Source organism: Rousettus aegyptiacus, unplaced genomic scaffold (genome assembly GCF_014176215.1).
Source record: "Rousettus aegyptiacus isolate mRouAeg1 unplaced genomic scaffold, mRouAeg1.p scaffold_m13_p_15, whole genome shotgun sequence".
NCBI classification, from domain to species: domain Eukaryota; kingdom Metazoa; phylum Chordata; class Mammalia; order Chiroptera; family Pteropodidae; genus Rousettus; species Rousettus aegyptiacus.
Genome location: NW_023416290.1, coordinates 19,652,358 through 19,675,841, shown reverse-complemented (window position 1 = coordinate 19,675,841; position 23,484 = coordinate 19,652,358). Strand labels below are relative to the sequence as shown.

Genomic DNA, 23,484 nt, shown 5'->3' with positions numbered 1-23,484 from the left:
AATTCATGATGGAGAGTACCTTTTGAAAGCCAAAAGCATCAGGCTGACAGATTCTGGCTTCTGGACCTAGACCAACAGATTCCACACTTGAAATCCTATGAGCCTTCTCACCCAAGCTAAGTTTAGTGCATACCAGATAAATATAAAAAGTAAAGGTTTTTTTCTGAATTACTAACAACATAGCCTTGTTGAGGAAGGACGGTGAACACATCAGCCTTACATTAAGAGGTGGCCGTCCTGGTGACTTGTTCCTCATACCGGCAATAGTGTAAACTGAAAGTCCAGGCCTGTAAGCAGAACCCTGACAAGGGCCCTGACTTCCTTCCAACCCTCCAGGGCTCCATGTCAGTCACTCTGTCTGACATCCAGTACGCAGAGTTCCTGCTTTACCTGACCGGCTGCAGCACGCACAATGCCAGCCCAGTCCCCACCCACTCCCTAACTCCTCCTGTGCCAGTGGAAGCTTCGTTTTGGTCAGAGCAAGATGCTGGTTGCAAAGCAAGCGAAGCCATCCCAGTTAAGCCCACTGCCCGCTGTTGGCCGTGCACTACTCTTGGCCATGAGAAGTGATAGGATGTCTGCTAGAAAAAGAGATGCGGTGAGAGGGTCTGGTGTGACGTCTGCGGAGTCGGCCCACAGAGAGCACACGCACAGTGAAGCGCGGAGCCCCTGGGCTTTGCATGTGGGACTCGGTTGTGAATTAAGCTAGTTTGAGGCAAGTTTTCTATTACTTGCAGGCCAAAGCACCTTAAAGGACACATCTATGTAAGGTTAGACTTCATTACTCAACAGTAAATACTTTTCACGCCAAAGTTGTTCAAGCAAACCAAAATTTCCAGATCTGTTCACTGTGGCCTTTTAGTTAATAAACTGTACAATATGGAGGAATAAACTGTAGAACTGAGCTTCTGATTGGAATTTTGGGTTACTTCATACCATTTCTGGTTTCTAATCTTGGCCATAGTCTGGTTAACACACTTCATCAACCACTTGGATGAGGGCATTAAGTTATAGTTATCGAATGTGCAGGTGGTCAAGGCTGAGAGCAATTGCTAATAAACTAAATATCAAACTAAGGATTTGAGTATATGAGCCGAATTTGTTTACATATTAAAAGAAAAATTTGCTGTAACGAAATTTATATATTTATATATTACAGATTTATATATTCAAGAACTACAAAGGTATCTTAGCATTAGGAAATCCATAGATTATTTTGAGGGTGACCTTAGGAGATCACCTTGATAGGTCAAATACAAACTGCCATGGAATTATTCCAATAGCTGTCATAAGGGCGCTGACAAAATTCAGCATCTACCACTGACTGGGGGTAAACTTGGAGTAGGCCAGGGACAGATATCTTTCTCCTTAACATGGTAATTGTCTCAGACCAACAGCTGAATTTTGTATAAGATCAAAACACTGGAGACACCACCTTAAAAATTAAGACCTGCAAAATATACCTTATTAAGTAGCACTATCTTGTGAGTCAGACCAATACAATAAGTAGTAAGGAGCATTTTTAAGGTCTTATACATATAAGCTCAGACACCCTCTCCTTTAACTTTGACAACTCTGTGAAGCAGGTACTATCATTTGTTTTACAGATAACAAAGCTGAAGCCTAAAGAAATTTGATAATATCTAATCGATAGTACAAGTAGAACTTATATTTAACTTAGATCTCATCATTACTGACATGGAACAGAAAGGACCTGCCAACCTATTGGAAAGAAAGAAATACAATTGTCATTACTTACAAGATAATGTGATTATATACCCCAAAATACACAAGACTGGAAGATATGGTAAATTGACTGCACATAGGATAATTATTTATATACATTTAGAAATAATGTTCCTACATAACCACAATAGTTTTTAGAAAATATAATGAGAGAAAATCCTTTTTAGAACAACAAAAGTAAAAGAACTAATAGAAATAGCTTTAACAAAATTTGTGGAATCTATATGTTGAGGCTACAATAACTTCAGACACAGTGACTAAATGAAGAGAGATTCTATTTTTTGAATGGCAAAAGTTAGTACTACAAGAGCCTTCCCAAATTAATGTATAGATTAAAAAAAAATACATCAAAACCTAAATGGAATCTTTTGAAACTTGAATAAATAGTTCAAATCTCATCCAGAAATATAAGCTGACCAAAAAACAAAACAAAGCAAAATAACATGAGACTCACCCCCCAGCACTAGATATTATGGTGGATTTTAAAGTATCCATAATCAAGCTAGCATGAACTTGAGTAGAGAGACACAAGGGAGCTTTTTGCACTACTCTTGCTACTTTTCTGTAAACTTGAAATGACATCAAAATAAAGAATAATATTGTATCAAAACAGATCAGCACCTGGGTCTATTATACTGCAGAGACTGACCAATGTGTCCCAATGAATCCTAACTCTAAGGTCTCTGGGAGTGGTTACCTCAGGAGTCTGTCACCCCTGGGCAGCGGGACAGGAATGCAGAGTACCCACCTTGGGGCCAGGGCTTCCTTGTTGGGTCGGGGAGGGGGAGCTCCTGGAGAGTGAGAGCTGGAAGTCCTTGCCATGGAGTATTCAATGAGGCCAGTAGACTAAACAGTCACTGAGAGAAAGCTTTGTATTCTGTATCCTCCTTGCAATCACCGTGAAGCTTCAAAAGCACTTAGGTATTAGTAGCAATAAAAAGAACTTTGATACGATGATTCACATGGAAAATGGGAGAATGGATAGACAGACTGACATGTAGAAAGAAAGATGGATTGACAAGGTTAAGCCTCCCTTGATGTCAAGGAAGGGTTTTAAATACTTTGTGACTCTGCAAAATTCATTCTCTTATACAACCATCCTGACCCTTGCATTTGGAAGTGACAAAAATCTGTTTTTTCCCAGACAAGCTTATACCATTTTTCATTATGCAAACCCGACTGCAGCATCTTCTCGTCAACCTAATGTGAATTAAGTCCACACAAAAGACACACTGTGCATCTTCCACTGTGTGTCAGGCCCATTCGTAAGGAATGTTCAGGTTAACCAGGTCGGTGGAAACAGGTAAGTGCACCCTGACGAAGAGCGGGGCAGGAGACAGACTGCAGAAGCCCAGCCAGCACCCAGGAAAGGCCTGGGCAGGGCTGGATCACAGGTCCAGTCAGCTGCGCTGCTGCAGAGGGTCACAGAGTGCCACCATGGCAACACACCTGTGCAGAGCTCCTCAAGACGACTCTTTTGGTGGTGATTAAGAAAGCAGGCCCTCAAGGGAGCCACCTGGAATGCATGCAAATGTCTTGTTTTAAAGTTCTTTTGTGACCACCAACCAACTCGAAATCTTGCTTTTGCAATTCTTTCTCCAGATGGTTCCTCCTGATGTCTCGGCTGCCTGGGGAGGAGGGTCACAGCCACACTGCTACCATGTCACGTGTGTGACACGTTTGCTTCACCTTTCTGTCAAATGTGATCTAAAATGTTTAGCATTTAAATAGAAAATTTTAAATGACCAAAATAAAGAATTATTGTTTTAGAATAAATGTTTTAAAAGAAAGTAAAATTTTAAGGATAAGACTTGTTGCATGTTATTCCAAAGGTAGGACTTGGCCCAAATTTTGAATTACTAGAAACAGATAACTGGCTCAAAGAGAGAAAACATTCTAACTAGAGCTGTTTGTAATAAAACGGGTTGCCCGTCACTGGTATAAATCAAGGAGAGAGAGGATATCTCTCTACCAAGCTACCTAAAATAATCACATGTAATGAGTACAATCTATTTTCAATCCTTTTCACATACTAATTTTAATTTTCATAGATGTTAAGTATTGTTAGAACGGACAGCCTCTAAAATCCTTCCAACTCTGAGTCACACACTGGCACATCTGCTCCCCTACTCTCAAATTTAATCTAGTTCTATTCTAATATGGACCTTACACATCAACTTTGATTAAAAATACTACCTTTGGGACTACAGGTTAAACATAGCGAACTAAGCACACACATTTATCTCTGCTTCTTACCCACTCAAAAAAGCTACAAAGGATTTTTAAAAAGGAATAAACAAAGAACAAATCAAAAAGATGACATCAAGTGCTGTCAAGAACATTTTGGAAGCGGGAGAGTGGACAGACAAAAGGTGTCTGACTTAGGCCTCTGCTTTTTCCACTCTAAACTGCCTGCAAAGGGGTAAATGGGGAAGGTGATAGAAACAAGCCACTTAGCACACTAGAATGCCCATCTCTCTCCATATCTTGGGAACTAGATGCAATGGGTTTCCTGGAGGTGACAGTGCTGAACGGTTCAAGTTCTGGATGTGTAATGGTGGGAATCCCAGAGTCCTCCCATGAATGTAGTTATTGTTATTGTTGGGTTAAGTCTATTATCTTGCTATTTATTTTCTCTGTGTCCCCTCTCTGTTCCTCTTTTCTCGTCCTCTTTAGGTTAATCAAACCATTTTCAGTATTCCATTTTATCTTCACTAATGACTCTAGCTATACCTCTTTGTTTATTGTTTTAGTAGTTGCTCTATGGAATTAAATATGCATCCTTGACTCATCGTGGTCTACTTAATTTTGTTACCCCACTTCATGTATAATGTAAGAACATTATGAGTATAATTCCATTTCCTCCCCCCCCTTCGCCACACACACAACCTTTGTGCTACTGTTGCAAAGATTTTATTTCTACCTATATTACATTGTGATTTAGTAACCTTTGTACACTGATTCAACCAAATGTCTTGACATTGCCTTTCTTCCTTTGAGAGGGGGTTAAAGACAAAGGCACAGATAGTTACTGGGAAGGTAAAGCATCTAAGTATTCCTTAAATTATAGAAGTGCTTCTACTTTTATTTTTGGAACAGTACTCAACACTTTCTATGAACTCGGTGTCAGATTTGCATAAATTTTGAAGTAACAACATTATTTGCAGCTCTTTCTTCTTTCTAAATGACTTTTCCATTGGAAACTTGTCCAGAAAGTTAAAGGAACCACATCTCTTAACCAGAACAGAACATTTTGTATAGCAAAACAAGAGAGAAATTTCAAACTAAGAAGTGATTTCATCACAAGGTTCAGATTTGACACCTACTGAGTCGTTCCAAAATTTAGTCTTAAATATTCTCTAGTTTCAAAGGCAAAGAATGAGAATAGAGAATCTTTTAAGTAATTATAAAATAAACCAAAGGCTTCAAAATTTGATTCTGTGCTTTCCAAGTGACATCTAGAGGTTACAAAATTACTTAAATTTTATTTATATAAAAATCAACCTCAATTACTCTAGTCTGGCAAAATAGAGTTTTTAAAATTGGATAAAGTCTATAAATCTGATATTTGTGACTGAGCAGGTGCAATGTGGGGGAGCAAACTTCACTGGCAAATGGGAAGACTCTTCACACATTTTAAAATATGAGGGTCAACAATACTTCAAAAAGGCGCTTACTAAAAAGTAAGGCATGAATTCATTCTCCCTTTAATGTGAATGTCTATATGCCTCTCAAGAGCTGAAAATCCAAAAGTTTTTTCCCCCCTTAAAATTATTGTGCATATCTAGTCAAGGTTGATTATATTAGAAAGAATTAATGGATATTTTAAAAACTGGTTTACTTAGTTGCGTTTGCTGTAAAACTTTGTGCCATCAACAAGAACTCCACTCAAACAATACCTAAATTCTACACCAAATTTTTTCTAATATATTTCAGCTTTTAGTGAAATTGTTTCTGACAAATTGAGAATAGACAGATAGTCAATGAGACACAAAAGGATTTTAAAAGAGAAATATATTAAAAGTACAGAAAAAATAAATTATTCGATCCTAGAATATTGATGATTTTTGCATAAATTGTGTTTATGCAGGTAGAGTAACACATTTTGTAATCATTGTGGTCTTTGTTTAGGCTGTTTTTAAAAAATGCTTAACAGAACTTGCTCTCTCCTATATATTCCTGGTTACATTTATAAGCATTTACTACTTTGATTTTGTATGTCAGATTTTTCAGTCTACTCTGTTAGATGTCTGCAGTTCAATTGAACATGTAAGTGGTACTAAATTTTTAGGAGGATTTTTAATCACTGAATGTTAATTAAAAACATTAAGCAAAAAAGAAAATAAAAGTGACTATTCTTGTAATTGTTTTAAGTTTTGTAAGCTGAGTAAAGATTTAGAGGAGAAAAAGGTGCGTAGATAGTTGATTTTAATATATGGATCATAATTAAAACACGAGAACATGAAAGTATGGCTTCCCAAGTACAAAAGCACGTCTTAGGAAGGAAAGCACTAACAACTTCCTCCAAAATGATAGTCAGTGAGATCTACTTGAGGACTATAGGGCCATGCAAAATGAGACAGAAATCAGAACATATAATATCAAAGAATCAATGTGTCCTTATGAAATTCAGAAGACTGCAATATCTCTGGTTACCAGAACTTAAAAAGAAATTGAGTGTCTTAAAAGACCTAATAATTTTACAGACCATTAACACTTTAACATGAAAACTGATCCTTTGCTAATGCAAAATGTAATTACCACTGGGAGAAGTTCTGTCTAGTATTTTTCCATGTTTTGAAAAGTAAAAATATCTAGGTCTAAACAATTTAAAAATTTTTAAACTTTCAGTCAAGAAAATTTGGTTTGATCAGATTACCTATTTTCTTGGCAAATATGAAATCAACTCTTTAAAAAAAATCATTAAGAAAAATCACATGAACTTACTGACCAAAAAAAAATACATCATTTCAAATAATTTTCCCATATAATGTGTATGCTGAAAATGAAACAATCTTTGATCCTTAAACGGAGATGAATTCAATGAGTATCCTTCTACAGGAGAAAAAAACTTACCAAAATAAATTCAGGAGAAAATACTTACCGAAATAAACCGTTTATTAGCCATACTGCATTTCTCAACAACTTGACAGAGAACTGATAGAAATAAAAAGTGAAAATAAAATGAAAATGAATTTAAAATGAGACTCACATACTAGAAACTAATTTAAAAAGGAAATCATCAGAAAAGAGAAAAAATGAGACTCAGAGAGATCAGGTGACAAGGTTAAAAAACAAAAAGCTCAGATTTGGGGTGGGGTATGGGGCGGGGGGGCGGGGACCTACATGCTCTGTATATCCTGCTGAAGGCCAGTAGTTCCAGAATAGAGATGAGATGGATAGAAATAAAATATCTATTGGCAATATTTAAACCAAAAAGTATTAAAGGAAAACAGACCCGAGCCCTAAACACCAAGAATAAAACTACAGGAAATCAATGAAATAAAATAATCTAAAGCTAAGATTCTTCATTGAGCTCCATATACAAATCTTTTGGACCACAGCTTCATATTAAAAATTAATCGAAAATTTTAAAACTGCTACAATGTGTAGGTATGGATGGATAGATGAACAGATGAACAGACAAACAGATACAGAGACATATAACCTCAAAACATTTATTTGCCATTCACTACTTTACAACAATTCTTCCAATCTCATGGGGACAGCGGGGATTTTTGTTAAAGTCCAAGTAAAGAGAAAACTATATTTAGAGTAAGAATCCTTTAATAACTATATTCATTTCCAGAGAACAATAAATACAGAAATTTCAAGCAGTAAATGTAACAGTAATATTTTCCTTGGATACAGAAAGCACCTACTTTTACATAACTTAATGAGCGAACACTTTTTATCAGAAAGCAGCAGTGGGAAAAGCTACATAACAGAAGAAAATTACAAGTAAAATGAAAAATTATTTAACTACTGAGATTCACACTCCAGGTGTTCTGTCACAGGTTGCATGGTAAGGTTGGAGAAAACAGTTCAGCTTCGGGCAGCAGCCGTCTGAGGTTGCTCAGATTGGAGCTGTTTCCCAAGATACTCCCTAAAAAAAACAGGCATAAAATAACAGGGTAAATTAGAATTTAAATGACAACGAATCTCTTTCAAAATTGAGACACAATATATAGTCATGTACTTTAATGATATTAATCTAAAAATTAATAAACTCACCCTAACAAACAAATCTTTTCCAAATTTCAAGTACCTATACCATATGAATTCCGGACACACAAGTCATCACACACACAAACAAGTAACTTTGAGTATAATTACAAGGCAATGTAATTATTTCTCGGGTAAAGACTGTTTTCCTGTTTAGTTTTGTAAAAGCCTTGTTTACTGTTGCTGCCACTTCTGCAATCTGAGAAGTTTAAAAATCAATTTAAGTATGATTCCAAGGAAGAGGACTGATACATGAAAACCACACTTCCTGACGTCAGATATAAGTATCTATACTTAGGGATGAAAGAAACACAAGAGCACATAAAACAAACCACCAAAAATCACATTTAATCAGAGCTGCTTGTTAGGGAGCACTTACTACATATGGCACAGTCTAAAACCTTCACAGAGATGAGGCATTTATTGATGGGGGCATCACGTTGTCCTTCAGAAAAGAAATTAAACACGCGCCCACTATTGTTATGTGTGTACTTCGCTCTAAATTACATACAGGTCTCACTTTAATTCCAGCACAGAAAACAATTTTTTTCTATTTCCTGTGGAGAATTTGCCTAAACTCTTGTTTTCGAACTACTATTTCAGACAAGAAAAGAGAGTTTTAAAAAAATATTTAAAAGATTCCCTCTTATAAAAAGTAAAAAAGCATGACTTTTTGGATAGAGACCGAGGTCTACATTCCAGCTCTGCCACTTCATGGACATGCTGGCTCCAGGGCTGTGGGACAAAGACACTTCGTAATGTTAACTGAGGGCTAATGCAGCACTGAGTGTGAAGCCCCTGGCCCAGAGGCGAGCAGGGTCCTTCACGGGTCCATGTCACCCTTTCCTCTCCTCATCAACTGGCCTTTCAACCTCTCCTGGTCTGAGTACCTTCAGACCAGGATAGAAATAAAGTATCTACTGGCAATATTTAAACCAAAAAGTATTAAAAGAAAACAGACCCGAGGCCTAAAAGCCAAGAATAAAACTACAGGAAATCAATGAAATAAAATAATCTAAAGCTAGAATTCTCCATTGAGCTCCCAGTGTTTACTAATAAATGTGATCCTGCCTTTCTCCACAGAGGTAAAAACAAGGGGAGAGGGGTGATCTAAGTGTCTTACTGCTCTGCTCTTCCTCCTGATATCACACCTTAGCCCAAAGTAATCAAAGCTGTGCAGCAAGACTGGAATAGGAAAGAGAGAGGGCATTCTGTGAACTGGTGTAGGTGAGGTGTCAGGAACCCACCAGATGGCATGCAAAGGTGAGCTATGCTCTAAAATACTGTGAGACTGACTGAAACATGCTATGCCATGAAAATGGCTTATGATCTTTTTAAATCCTTATAGAAAAGTTCTTATTAGCAACCCATTAATTTTGGGAGTCACATTAAAGCCCATAACATATTCTTATGTTAACTAGGCACTTCTCAGACATAATTTATACCAGAGGGAATATCTGAGAGCACAGGTTTGTTTGGTTTTGTTTTGCTGGTGGGGTAGTAGAGTTTCCAGATTTTATTTGTGTGTGTGTGTGTGTGTATTCCTATATATACCTAAGTAATTAATAAGCCTGAAATTAGATATGCTTCATTTCAGGAAAACCTCTAAATATTCTAGTTTTGAATGTCAGACTATTTAGTATAAAGGGCAGCAGAATATGCCACCCCCACACTGGCAGATTGACTGTTTTCAGCTACAAGCACATGAAAAACAGCAAATATAGAGAGAGGCTTTCTCTGAACCCCCTTAACTGCCTAAAGACAGATTCTTTACAAAGGACTCAATGGTCAGAAACCCCTCCCCAAGAGTTCATCGGCCAGAGAGCACTGACTCTTATCATGAGAGAAGAGGCTAGAAGTCCACACCACATCCAGACAGGCTTTGTCACAAACATTCATATCTCTTATCTGTTCTTCTAAGGGCCCACCCAGCTTCCTATAAATCATTTACTCTCCAGGAGGCCTACAACTGCCCACCCCCCTTCTCTATTAAGATAGAATTTAAGCCTAACTTCTAAATCTACCCCTTGGAGTTAAACATTCCCCCCACCCGGGTATCTCCCACGTATATAGAGATATACATATAAATAAATTTTTTCTCTTGTTAATGTCTTTTATTACAGGAGTCTCAGCTAAGAACTCATGAGGGTAGAGGGAAAATTATTTTTCCTCCCATACACGAGTGATTTTAGAAAATATAAAAAGTATACTCAAAGATACCATGCCACCTTTCAATTATAATCAGTTGTGACTCTTTCAATAAAGGACCATGTCAAGGACCATGTTCTAAATGTAAGTTTCCAAGACAACTAGTAAGAGAACATGGCTGGGCCTCCCAGAGCTCAGTGCTGTGAACTGTTAAATGACCAGAAAGGGTCCTTGTGGGGCTTGATCCCTTTCAGAGACATGAATGGTGGTTCATTTCCCATACCAGATTTAACTAATATTTTGGGAACAGTAATGAACACTTGGAGGTGGGGAAGATAACTGATTTCTTCACAAAAAAGACATTGTTGAAATAGGGGCAAAGTAGAAGGATATTAAAACAGAGAGAACTGAGGCTCAACTGAAAAAGATATTGGACCTATTTATACAAAAGAAAGAGGTCTTAAACAAAACTTTGGGGAAAATCTACTCCTTTGAATTTGGCTTGTAAAATGTTACAGTCTGCTCCTCTGGTGTCAAATGGCAAAGTGTAGTTAATTTAAAACATTCCCAAAATTCACCAAAGGCAGCTGCTGCATTCTCTGTGACCCCAGCCAGGGAAGTCCTGACAGCAAATGCCTGGGGCTGGGAGCGCGGAATGGTTGCTACATTCCACACTTTATCACAACCACCATGGAAACATGATTACAAGTACGTCCACACATTACCTTCCTTCACCTTGACAGCATCTCTGTGAGGTGGGTGTTACCATCACTATTGCCATTAGCAGGGAGAGAATGGAGCCTGGGAAAACTCCAGGAACTTGCTCAGGGGCAAAGTGAGCAAACGGCCTGGCCAAGGCTCAGAGCCTATTCTCTTGCTACTGTGAGACTGCCTAGCCTCCAATTAGAGCCCAGAAGGTACAGAAAGCAGACACTGTTCCTATTTTTACAGATTAGAAAATAATAAACAGGTATGAATAACTTCTTCAGGTTAAAGTTACATAACTGTCAGACAAAATGAAAAACTTACGGATTTTGTTTCAAGGGATTATAACGTATCTATAACAAAGACCTCAAGAGAGCTAGTTTAAATGAATTAATCTGAGTTTTTACTCAGTCTTTCCATACGCAAAGATCGATACATTAAAAATTCAACTTATAATTCACCCATAAAGTGCCTGATTTGTACCAGTGATTTAAAGAAATTTGACATTAAATCTTTGCTTCTATGACCTAAGAAGCAAAATTTGAGAAGTATTTTTCTTCTCTTTAACGTCATCTATCACTTAAATCACTTGGGATTCCACTGTTCTGAAACTGACAAAAGAGGCAGTCTGAAAATTGATTTCCCTTAAAAAAAAATCTAAGTACAAAACAGCTCACAAGAGAGACTATGTTGTAGACTGGGAAACAGTTTACATGTAATTAGCAAATACCTACTTCGTCTTCTTGTAATGGCCATAAAAGATCGACACTTCGGCTTCTATCATAATGCTGAAGCACTGCTTTCCAGTTCCCATGAAGCGCCACTGATAAAGCTGAGATCTGAAGGTGGTCTGAGGATGACCTTAACCACTGAGGTTCTATTCTGCTAGAAGCCAGGGCACCAGCGAGCATTTCCCTAGCCTACATTAACTCTTGGAACAACAGAAAGGCCTTCACCGCATTACAATTAAGTGCCAAACTTTCACTATATTTAGGGTTGTTTAAAGAGTTAAAAATTATTATTATTTCTTTAAAACTATAGTTGAAGACACCATGTTATCATTTGCATAAACACACAGTAACTTCGGCTATATAATTTAGTGCTGAAAACCACATGGTAACTTCACCTACATAATGTAGGGCCAAGAAAAAAGTGAATTTTCTCCTAACAAACATTAATCTATGAAAACTACAGTCTCCCTTATTTTCCTTTTTGCCTTGGCTGCCAAGAAGCTCAGTAGAAAATCTACTGTAATCATTTTTCTATTATTTTCTCTAGTCTTCTTTTAGTGTATAAATTATCTAACTAAAATTATAATGAACCTAGAATTTTATATCCCATGTCTTCCTGAGAGTTTATCATAATAATTTTCAAAGTATAACTGAGTCATAATTATATTTCTCTTAGCCTTTACCTAAACTGTCTTGAAAATCAAATGAGTACAATATTCATCATAAATGAAATATTCCTCTCATGTATATAAACAATTCGTCTTAGAAAATATGGACTTTATAGTTGTTTATGATACAGATTTCTATTTGGTAAAGAGAAAAAATAAATTTTTAAATTTAAATATTTTATACAGTCCTGTTTTCTTTAATGCTAATTCACTACAGTTTAGTTAGAAACTGAGTTATTCCAACTTTTATCATAATTTTGATTATACATGAATGAATTTTGTTTTTATGATTTTCCTGTAACAACTGAACTATGTAAAAATCACAGTGCTCTCTCATCTACATCTGATTTACAGAAACATATTTCAATTCCAAAAGTAAGTACATACAGTCAAACTGTTTCCACACTATTTTAAAATCTCAGTCTAGGAAAAATAGTGATCAGCATCAAAACATGTACCATTTTTTAGGCCTGCTCTTTACTAAGCACTGTACTACTAACTGCTTGATATACATTTTTTATTTACTCTTCACAATAATATCCATACAAGTTACAGATGAGCCCCATTTTATAGATAAGGAACTGGAGTTTAGCGATGATAAATGACATTTCGTTAACATTAGGATAACTAGTTAGTGGCAGCGCTCAGTTCTGTCTGACTTTAAAATTCAGAGTCGTGATCACTAAATAGTACTGCTTCATAGTACATTATTCTACCTCCTAGTGGCTTAAGATATATTATTGTACAGATGAGAGAATGAGGAGTTTAACAAAATCACAATGTTAGTCCTTTTCATTTTCTCAAATATACTTTCATAATCACTAGCCACTTCATTTTCTTTAACACAAATTGACATCTTTATTTAAATAAACAAACCCCTTCAATTTTCTGTGGCCCGAGGTCTCTTTCTTCTTGCAATGTTATACTTTCCATGATCAATACTGGGCTCCAAAAGCACTCTAAAGCATGCTGGCAGAACTTGCATAGGAGTTAAGGTGCACATTTTAAAGACGCTTCTTTTTCTGCCACTGTGGCAGAGATTCTACAAGTGTTAAGGACTTAGATGTCTCCATCGGAGAGACTTTTTCCTGTGGCAGCACCTTTTTTAAAAAATTACTATTATTAGGTCTCTGGAGAGCCTTTGAGCTAGCCTCCCCACCCCCACCCCCTCATCCATGAAAAGCAGAGGAATGTACTGTCCTATGTCTTAAGGCTAAAAATGCACAGAGGATAAATACCTTGAGACACTAAGTATATTCATTTGGAAATCTGTCTTTAACAGCTGCAGGATGCCAATTCATTTTCTAACAGTATCTAAATTCAAAGATTAACAGAGTGGCAATAACCCTAAAGAGATGATCAATGGAATTAAAAAAAAAAAAAAAAAAGATGTCAGTGATTCTAAAAGTAAAGTCTATATGAGTTCTAGTCCCAAAGGGGGGAAAATATATATTTAAAAAGTAACTACATCAGAGTCTTTTATCTCTAGCATTTCTTTTTGGTTTTTTAAGATTTCCACCTCTCTGCTTACACTGCCCATCTGTTCTTGTATGCTATCTACTTCATCCATTAAAGTTATTAGCATATTAATAATAGTTGTTTTAAATTCCTTGTCTGATAATTCCAATAGCACTGACATAGCTGGTTCTGTTGCTTACTGTGTTTTCTCAAATTGTATGTTTGCCTTTTAGTATGCCTCGTAATATTTTCTTGATAGCTGGACATGATGAACTGGGTAAAGGAACTGGAGAAACAGGTCTAGTAATGTGGTGGTGATGCTGGGGAGGGGAAGCATCCCATAGTCCTATGATTAGGACTCAGTCTTTGATGAGCCTGTGCCCCTGAACTATGAACTTCCAAGTATTTCTTAGGGTTGTTTTTTATTTTTCTCCCCCCTTGGATAGGACAGAATGGCCAGTATCAGCTACAGTTGGGTATTTCCCTTTCCCAGGTCAAGTAGACTGTGATAATATCCCCACAGGTAAGGCTCTGGTTAATTACTTTCCCCTGAGGACAAGCCTTATTAAGTAAAAACAACAGAGTGCTCTGGTGCATTTCAAAATGGTTCCGTTTTCCTTCCCCCAAGCCAAAGGGGATTTTTCTCCAATATTTACTATGAAAACCTGGTCTAGCTTTTGGACCTCTTACAATTTGGTCCTCCTGGAGATTTTAATTCTCAGATTTATCCACACTGAGCCTCTTGCCATTTGTCAAATACAGTCAGGTTTTCCTACTCAGGCACTGATTTCCTCATTAGTTCCGCTAAGAGTCTCTGCTCCATTAAGCCTCAATCCCCTATATGCATCTGTCTCTCCAATCTTGGGAGCAGTGGTTTGCCCTGTGTCCTCCTTGCTCTCTTCTATGGATCCAATAAAAGTTGTTGATTTTTCAGTCTTTTCAGCTTTTTACTTGTTGCAATGCAGTGGCAGCTTCCAAGCTCCTTACATGCTGAACTGGAAACCAGAAGTCCTTCCTATGCCTTTTAAATTCTGGTTCTTGATCAGCAAGTAGTTACAACCCAAAGCAATCTACAATGTAGAGTACACCCTCCCCGCAAATTACCTCATTACATACAATTCTACTTATACAAGTGCAGTGTGAGAGAAATATCTGTGCTGTTATAAGGACTTTTAAGAATACAGTTTATTCTACATTAGTTACAAAGATAGTAAGTCCACATTTAAGGCTTATTATAGACTTTTTCTTCAATTATATTTAGAATGTAAGATTCTTAAGTGAATCAGAGAGAAGAGGGTGTCTGATTTATCTTTCTCCAGTATTTAGATCAGTGCCTGGCATATTCTAAGAGCTCAATAACTATTCAAATGAAAAGTAGTTGAAGAATCCTACAGGGAAGTTAGAACCTGAAAAAAGATGCATTTTCCTCCTATGGAGAAATGTACTAAATCACCAGGAGAGACAAAGATGCCAGCATTTAAAACCAGTCCATTACTGAAGGAATGCTCAAACAAAATTTTCAATGATTTTAGAGCCTGCGTATAATATAAGAAGGTTCAACTAAATCCACAGTGAAGAAAATATTTTAGAAGGCAAGTTCAATGTTTTAATGATATGTATTGGAAAGTGAATTAAATTGGCTTTATAATTAAGTATAAAAGATCTATAAAATTATTCTTCGGAGAATCACTGACCCACAAGATATGCAAAAACTAAAATACATCAAAACATGTGGACCAGTTATTCCTCCAAAATGAATGGAATCTCAGAGCTATCTAAAGAATAAGCAGATTATGCAAATTTGGAACACTACGTACAAAGAGATAACAGGTTTTGGGTTTATCCGATTTTGTTTGTAACTAAGATATCAATTATAAACCCTGGTAGTCACTGGCCTTCTCTCTCATATTTTCCCCCCACATCCAACTTGTCACCGAGCTTTACAGATTCTATCCTCTTCAAGCCCGGATCCTGCCTTACTAAGTGGACATTCTCAAAATTGATTGAATCTGCAGCCTTCTTACTGGCATTTTTCCTCCAGTCTTAACCCTCCAATCTGCTAGCTATCAAATTCTGAGTAGATACTATTCTGCCATGCTACCAAGGGGAACTTCAGAATATTAAAGAAGAGGCCCAAACAACTAACACATTCTAATCTCACCCAAAGAATAACTTCTGTATTTAAAAATTAAAGCATTAAAAAATAATGATTTAATTAAATAAATAAAAACATTATTTCAAAGAGACTACAAATGATAAAAGTGTTTTTTTTAGTGCATGATGATAAATAATAAAACATAATTCCAAATACAGGTACTTGCAAAAGAAAACACAGGTCTTAAAGTTGCCAGGTTATAAATCACTACTTGTAAAAACTTTTAAATGAGTATTTAATATAGGTTTAATATAGGTTTTTAAATATTTTAAAGTACTACATTTAAGTTACATAAATTATTTTCTTGACTTCATCATTAAATGGGCATAACAAAGTGATTAACTGAGATAAATCAGCCACATGACTTAAAAAGCCAAGTTACTAAAAAAAGAAAAAAAGCAAAAAGGCTGTGATAAAAGCTAGATTTACCTTACCACAATCATTATAACTCACATTCTGCCCACTCTGAAAAAAAAAAAAAAAGTGGGGGAAAATGTTTAAGTCTTAGGTGTAAGGCAGTTTTCCTTAGAAGTCATTTTCTGAACACCTGTGAAGTCAATCACTTTCTCTTTCAGTGGCAACAGAAGCACTACTCTAAACCTAAAGTCAAGTCAGGAAATGGAGGTAGAAAGACATCTCTTTCCACCAACAAAGACCAGGAGCAGTAGGTAGTGATTAAATGAAGCAAAAAGAAGGGAAAGCCAGGCAATCAACCTACTGGGGCCGATCCATTAGTTCCTGTGCACAGGAAAGGAGTGTCTGATTGCTGGGCAAGAGTTACACACAGCCACTTTTCTGCACAAAAGCCAGGGTGTGGGAGGAACAAAAAGCAAAAGAGAGTTTTAAAAATTAAATAATTCAGCAAACTGCAGACATGGTGCCTGAAATCAGAAAGAAATGGCAAGGACTTGAGAAACAAAGAAAAAGAATGACTGGGCCAGTGAACAGTAGACACTGACAATGAAAACAGGCAGAGAAGAGACAAAAACAGAAGACGGGCTCGCTGCAGAGCAGAGCCATCTGAATACCACCAGAAAGCCCTGACAAGTATCTTGTAAAGATGAACTCTCACTGTGTTCTTTCTATTTTTATTTCTCCCTGGATATAATTCAGGTTAAAGAAGAAAAAAAAAATGAAAGTGTGCTGGGAAACACAGATATTTATAGTCTCAAAATACTTTCCCATGGATTATTTATTACAAAAGGGGAAAAAGTTCATTAAAGTTCTTTACAGTGGAGAAACCTAATAGATACCACTTTAAGTAGATGGTGAAAGTTACCACCAATAATAAAGCAAAATGACTCAAGAGCTTCCTGAGAGAAACGATGAGGACATGGCATCTATTCTGTGGTGTTCCTGTCAAAAATGCATAACCTGAATTCAATCAGAAAGAAACATCAGATGTAAAATTGAGGGACATTCTACAAAGCAACAGCCTGTAGCCTTTTAAAATATTGATGTCAAAATAGACAAAGATAAAGACCAAAGAGCTAATGTATTTAAAGCAGACTAAAAAGACATGATAACTAAACGCAATGTTTGATTGATCCTGGATTAGACAAAAAATATTTGCTATAGACAAGGAACTTTGAATATGAGCTATATATTATAGTATTGCATTCATGAACCACAGTTATGCAAGAAAACTTCTCTATTCCTATTAAGAGATATGTGCTAAAATATTTAGAGTTGATGATGGATCACAAGATCTGCCACTTAGTCTCAAATAGTTCAGAAAGGAAGAGAGAGAGTACGAGAGAGAAAGAAAACTCATGGCGGCCTAACTCACAGTGGCCAAGACATGGAAGCGACCAACGTGTCCTACAATAGATGATTGGATAAAGAAGACGTGATACATATATACAATGGAATATTATTCAGCCATAAGAAGAGATTTTATATTGCCCATCACAACCACATGGATGGATATGGAAATAACCATGCTAAGTGAAATCAGTCAGACTGAAAAAGTTGAAAACCATATATCTCTTATATGTGTAATATAAAACTAAAAGCAGCAAACATACATTACAGACAGAGACTCATGGACATGAACAGTGAACTAGTGGTTACCACAGAAAAGGCGGGGAGGGATAGAGATTAAAAAAAGGGTCAAATATGTGGTGATGGAAAGAAGTCTATAGGTGGTGAACACACAATGCAATAAATATATATATATGACCAACTCTTGAACGTACACTTGAAACTTATGGGATTTTGTTGATAAATGTCACCCAATAAACATACACACACAAATGCAGCAAAATGTCAACACAACTAGACGAAAGGTAAACTAATTCATTGCACTGTTCTTGCGCTTCTTCAGTAGCTGAAATTCTTTGCAATTAAAAAGTTTTAAAAAAGAAAAAAAAATTGTCCTAAGAAAAATTTTTTTCTTTTCACACTTCCTTTTTCTATTGCAAACAGGAAGATGAAATCTACATCCTAACAATAGGGGAGCAGGAGGGCTGAAGGATCCTGGTTCTTTTATGAGCTGAGCTGAGCTGTTGTACCTGCTCTGGACTTGCCAACACATACAGTGTACATTAACATAAGAAAGAGAAATCCCTTAATAATTAAAAAAAAAATCCTAAAAGAAAAAAATTGGTATTCAGTTATATCGTCCTACAATACAAAGAGAATACACATGACTTCAAAGGTGGCCTTTTAGTATTAGTTCAGCCACTCCCAGACTCCCAGTTTGGTTCTGGTGACACTGCTGTGCTTTCCACATACAGCAAACTCACAAACTGCCACCGCCTAGAAATCTTTCCTATACTCCAGCCTCATCTTCACCAACTGACTCCATCTTGATCCTTCATACAGTCTGAGCATCACCTCCTCTGGAAACCTTCCCTTTTGAAGGCCCAGGATAGATGGACTAAGAGGCACAGCTCCCAGGCTCCTATGACACCTATTCATACTTCTGTCATTGCCCTCATGACACCACACGGAACCTGTGTGCTGTGCTGTGCCTTTGTTTTCTACTTCGCATCTCTCTATGTAGCACATACTGAAGTATCTAGTAAATAATTCTTATACTTACCTAATAAGTATGCTGCCTAAATTAGAGAGGGAAGAGCTACTTACAGTGATAAAAAGTAAACACTCCTCAACTGGGAAAGTAACTAGGTACAAATGCAACAGCAGTGTTTAAACCAAACACTAAAATGTTTTTTCATAGGTGTTTCTGGGTTGTTTAAGCAAAGTAGGAAAAACTATCATATAAGAGACTATTTTCATTTCCAGCATGTACAAATACCTAGTCGTTGTTATGGCAAATGAGGCAAGAAGCTTCTGCAGGTACGAGATGTACAGGGAAATGTTCTAGCTTTGATACTGAGAGAGGAGAGGAGGCATCTGAAAAAAATGCAAAGGAAAGGGCCTGCAGAAATGACTGACTCAGCCAGTAAAAGCCCATTCCTGACTGCCCGCTCCCCACCTCCAGGACTCTCCAGCTAACATGTTTTCCCATAGCTACCTCCCCTACCTCAAGCACTCTCCAACTCACATGTGTTGATTCATAGCTTGCTATCCAACTAATGTTCTTATCTCTGTAGCTGTGTAGGAATGACAAAACTGCGTTAAAACTGCTTGTTATGTTACAATTAGAGCTCAGCCTTTGGATAGGAATCTGCTGAGCAGATGCTGGCATTAATAAGTATTGCTTCCTCCTTATAGCCTCAATGTCCCCTCTCTCTCTGTTCGAGAATCCTATAATGGTGCTGATAATTCCAAGGTTGTGGGTTCTGCAAAACAAACGACCTGTAAGACCAGTGGTCTGAAAATTCCTCCCCCTGCAGCCCCTCACCCAAAGCTCCCCATCCCCATCCTAAGAAAGAAAGCACATGCATCACCTCAAACAAAGGAATCAGGTGTCCCTTGCATGGACACTGCAAAAGTATATAAACTGTAAAAATCTAACCAAATTGAGCTCATGCATGGAGTTTTTAACCCCAGGCGCTCCACCGACCTAATAAATTCTCCTTCCTCTAAGAAAGTTGTCTGAGCATCCAAATTCCTCAGTCGGGTGTTTAAAGCAGATTTCTGGTGCACTGGCCTGAAAGCGAGGAGGAACAGTGCCTGTGTTTGGCAGACTTCAGGTACCCCACTGGAGAGACCCTGACCTGCTCTGAGTGTGCCCTGGGATTACCCTGTGTAGACGCCTCACAGGACTGAAGGGGAAGCCCCAGCTGCCAGTCTCTGCAAGGATCAGACAATAGTGGAATAAGAAAACTAGGACACATCAGAGCTATGGTAAGAAAAAAACGGGCACAGGGTAGCTAGCTGAGTTCCTGCCCCATAGGGCAGAAGAGGACACTGATTACCTCCCGAGGTCACCCGAGTACTCCACATTAGTTAGGGGAAACTGCAACCTTACAGGTACATAGGGCAGAAGGTGGAATGTATTTGGTTAACACTGGGCAAAGGGAGGCCCAATTACCTTCTGGAAAGTAACCACGCATCCTCTACAGGTTAAGAGGAGTGACTGCTTACTCCCCACAGGACAGGTTAAGGAATGGTGGAAGGTTGTATGAAAGAGAGTGAATGCTGAATCACTGAGACCGGCCTAGGCCTAGCCGTCAATGGAGAGTTGAGCCTCAATCCACGGTTCAGTGGCAAACCTCATATAGCTTAAGGTGGTGTCACTGGATCTCTGTAAGGAGTCTACTCCAGTGATCCAGGTCGGGGTTTATACCGACCCACCAATTGCTAAGAGGCGCCTAAAAGATTCCTGTGTGGGGGAGCAGCTAGAGATGCGTGAAGCAAGTGATGTCCCCTCTGAAGTTGCCCCGACCCTATCCCCCAAACCTCTGTGTGGAGTGATTGTTGACTGGAAGGCATTGGGGTGAGGGTGGGGGCAGGTACACGGTGAAAGCCTACTCCCCTGGCCACGATGGTCCAGAGCTTCAAGAAAAGGGTTATTCAGAAAATTATGGAGTTAAACTCACCCTACAGAAACTCTGCACCCTTTATGAGATAAAATGGCCCTTTTGACCTAGGGGCCCTCTGTTAAATTATTTTCTTGAAATTTTAAGGTCTATTTTCCCCCTCCATTAGGAAGCTTCCTTAGGCAAATGTGGGGAAGAGGTTCCTCTAAGCCAACTGTCTAAAATTGTAGGTTAAAAATTTTTAAGAAAGGCTTCTCAGGGGATTACAGGGTCAAGTTGACCCCAGGAGAGATGCAAACTCAAATTACCTTTGACACATGTGTCTAAACCCCTCTATGAAGCCAAAAAGGCAGGGGGTGGGGGGGAGGGGAATAGAAGCTCCTACTCTGGGAATCTACACAACAAAGGGTCTTTGAAAGAAAACAACAACAACAAAAAAATCAAACAGGCACTCACTACCTTCCCCAGACTAAAACTCCCAGACCAGTACCGCCGTCTCCCATCCCCCTTCAGCCTTTCCAGGCGGTACCAGCACCGTGCCACAGGGCGCACACACAATCCTCTCAGGGTGAGTAACATGCTTTCAGACTCAGACACAGCTAGGATTGTGTTCCCTGGCATCTTGGGGGTTAAGGTTCAATGCTTGTGCCCAGGTGGCTCAGGTTCGACTCACTCTCAGTAAGGGAAGAATATTTTTCCTCATTCCTCACCAGCAGCACGATCATTTCCCAGCTTGTGCCCTGCAGGGAAGGCAGAAACCACAGCCCCACAGTCCTGCTGTCAATGAAATACAGAGGCAGCAATTCCTCGCAGTGAGGACCCATAGTAGACCCTCCTCCTTCCAAACTAACGATGAAAGGGGAATCAAGAAATTTAGCCTGTAAAAGGTTCACTAAACTACACTACTATCCTCCACTTAGATCTTATTTTGCAAGAAACTGGAAAATAGAAAGAAGTCCCCTACATATAAGCTTCTATGCTCCTTTACCAAGACCCAGACTTATTAAATGGCCCAATGATAAAAGCACCCTCCCAGAGATCTCAAAATAATCAGGAGTTTTCTCCTCCCCCTTCACCCTTGGACTCTGAGGAGGTCTAAGTTCTCTAGGGATCCATCTATTTCATTGCTCCCTGAGGAAACTAGATAAGCACCCCCAGAGAAGTTACAAATACTGATGATGGGGAATTATGGGTATGTGCATGGCCTCTGATCTATATTTGAATGTGTTATATGTAATATGGTGGTTCAGATAAGAATTCTAATTATGATGGAAAGGAAAATGTATGTTTTTAGTAACAGAAGGTATAAAGTATTGAGATTTATTCTGAAGGAAATTAAAGGAAAGGTGTTTGTCTTAAAGTTGGTTATTTCTAAATGAGTGAGAAGAGGCAAACTGAAGGAAGAGTAGAAGGTTTGTGAAGAGAAATCCTGACAGGAAATTTATGTGATTGAGCTAAACGATATTGGAAATTTAAATGCCAAAAGTAAGTTAATACAAATTAAAGTTGTGTTTTAATGTTTTTTAGACTATTAGTCTGCTATTGATGTTAAAAAAAAAATGTTTTTCTGAGTAGAAAACAAGGATTCCATGCTTAATCAAAGTAATTTCTGTGTTTTCCATTGCCTCAGTTTTCTGAGGCTTTTGGAGAATATACTAACATTAGCCCAAAGTCTGAGGGCCAGACACTCCTAGCTATACATTTAATAACTCAGTCTGTGCCAAATATTCAAAGGAAACTCTAAAACCCAACCCCATAGACTGCCTTGGTGCCAGAGGTCTTTCAGGTGTCCAATAACTGGGACTGGACAGAGAAGGAAGCAAAGTACAGAAAAGGTGCAAATTTTAGCTGCTATAATACAGGGACCATCTCGAGGTGACCCTTGGCAATAAAAACCTTGCAGGCCTGGAAGGCCTCGATCTTGGCTGGCCATAAGTGGTACTGAGGCATAATCAATGTGCACACTGCAGGGTGCATGCCCATCTAGCCCTGGGAAGCTGGGAAGGGGTGGACCTCATAAGCCTTCGCCCCATGCAGCAAGCCTCTCATGAAGGGGCTGCTCCCTCCTCCAACAATAGAGGCCCAAGCACTTGCAAGCTTCGGTCCTAGAGAAATCCACCATGATCACAACAGTGGAACCTCAGTCAGGTCATCCTCAACCTGGCAAGAAGGAAAAACTTATTTTTTACTAGATACTAGAGCTACCTACTCTGTCCTGACCTATTCCATAGGCCTCTCTCCAATGCTAACTGCACAGTGACAGGAATAAATAGCCTAACATAATTTACTTTTCCCATTGTGAGACCAGGAGTAGCAATGAAGTTCTCTACCACACATTAGGACCAGTGTCCAGTGTGGAAAGTGCCTCGTCTGGAAAACTGGGACACAACCAAAAAAGGGGGGCAGCCCCCTTGCCCACCACACAGACCACGTTTATAGGGAACCTAAAGCCCTATGGCTAAACCATTCATAGACAACGGCCTCTATGTCAGGGTTTCCTACTAGCAGAGAAACTACCTTTGCAATCTGTTGAAAGTCAGCCCTCAAGGCAAATAGAATAGGGCCTACCAAGTTTTGTAAAATTCCTAACTGCTGTCAAATTATAAGGAATCCACAGCTGGGTACATTTATCTCACATTAAACCAGTTTCTCATTAGTCTTCACAGGTTCCCCCAGAAAATAAACCGGAAAGTGCAGCCCACTCCTGTGAACCCATGGAAGATCTTAAGCTCTTGTTCTAGAAACTAGATAAGTCC

The 23,484-nt window shown here is 38.3% G+C and overlaps 1 protein-coding gene across 4 annotated transcripts in view; it reads right to left on the bottom strand.

Moving 5' to 3' along the window:
• Positions 1-7,408: 7,408 nt before the first annotated feature.
• The window catches only part of ATP6V1H (ATPase H+ transporting V1 subunit H), a 113,251-nt gene continuing 97,175 nt past the window's right edge, over positions 7,409-23,484 (bottom strand). For all 4 annotated transcript variants that reach the window (XM_016146042.2, XM_016146060.2, XM_016146035.2 and 1 more), the window contains one exon: positions 7,409-7,852. In XM_016146042.2, coding sequence (XP_016001528.1) covers positions 7,792-7,852 — 61 coding nt within the window. In that variant the 3' untranslated portion in view covers positions 7,409-7,791. The remainder of the gene's footprint in view (positions 7,853-23,484) is intronic.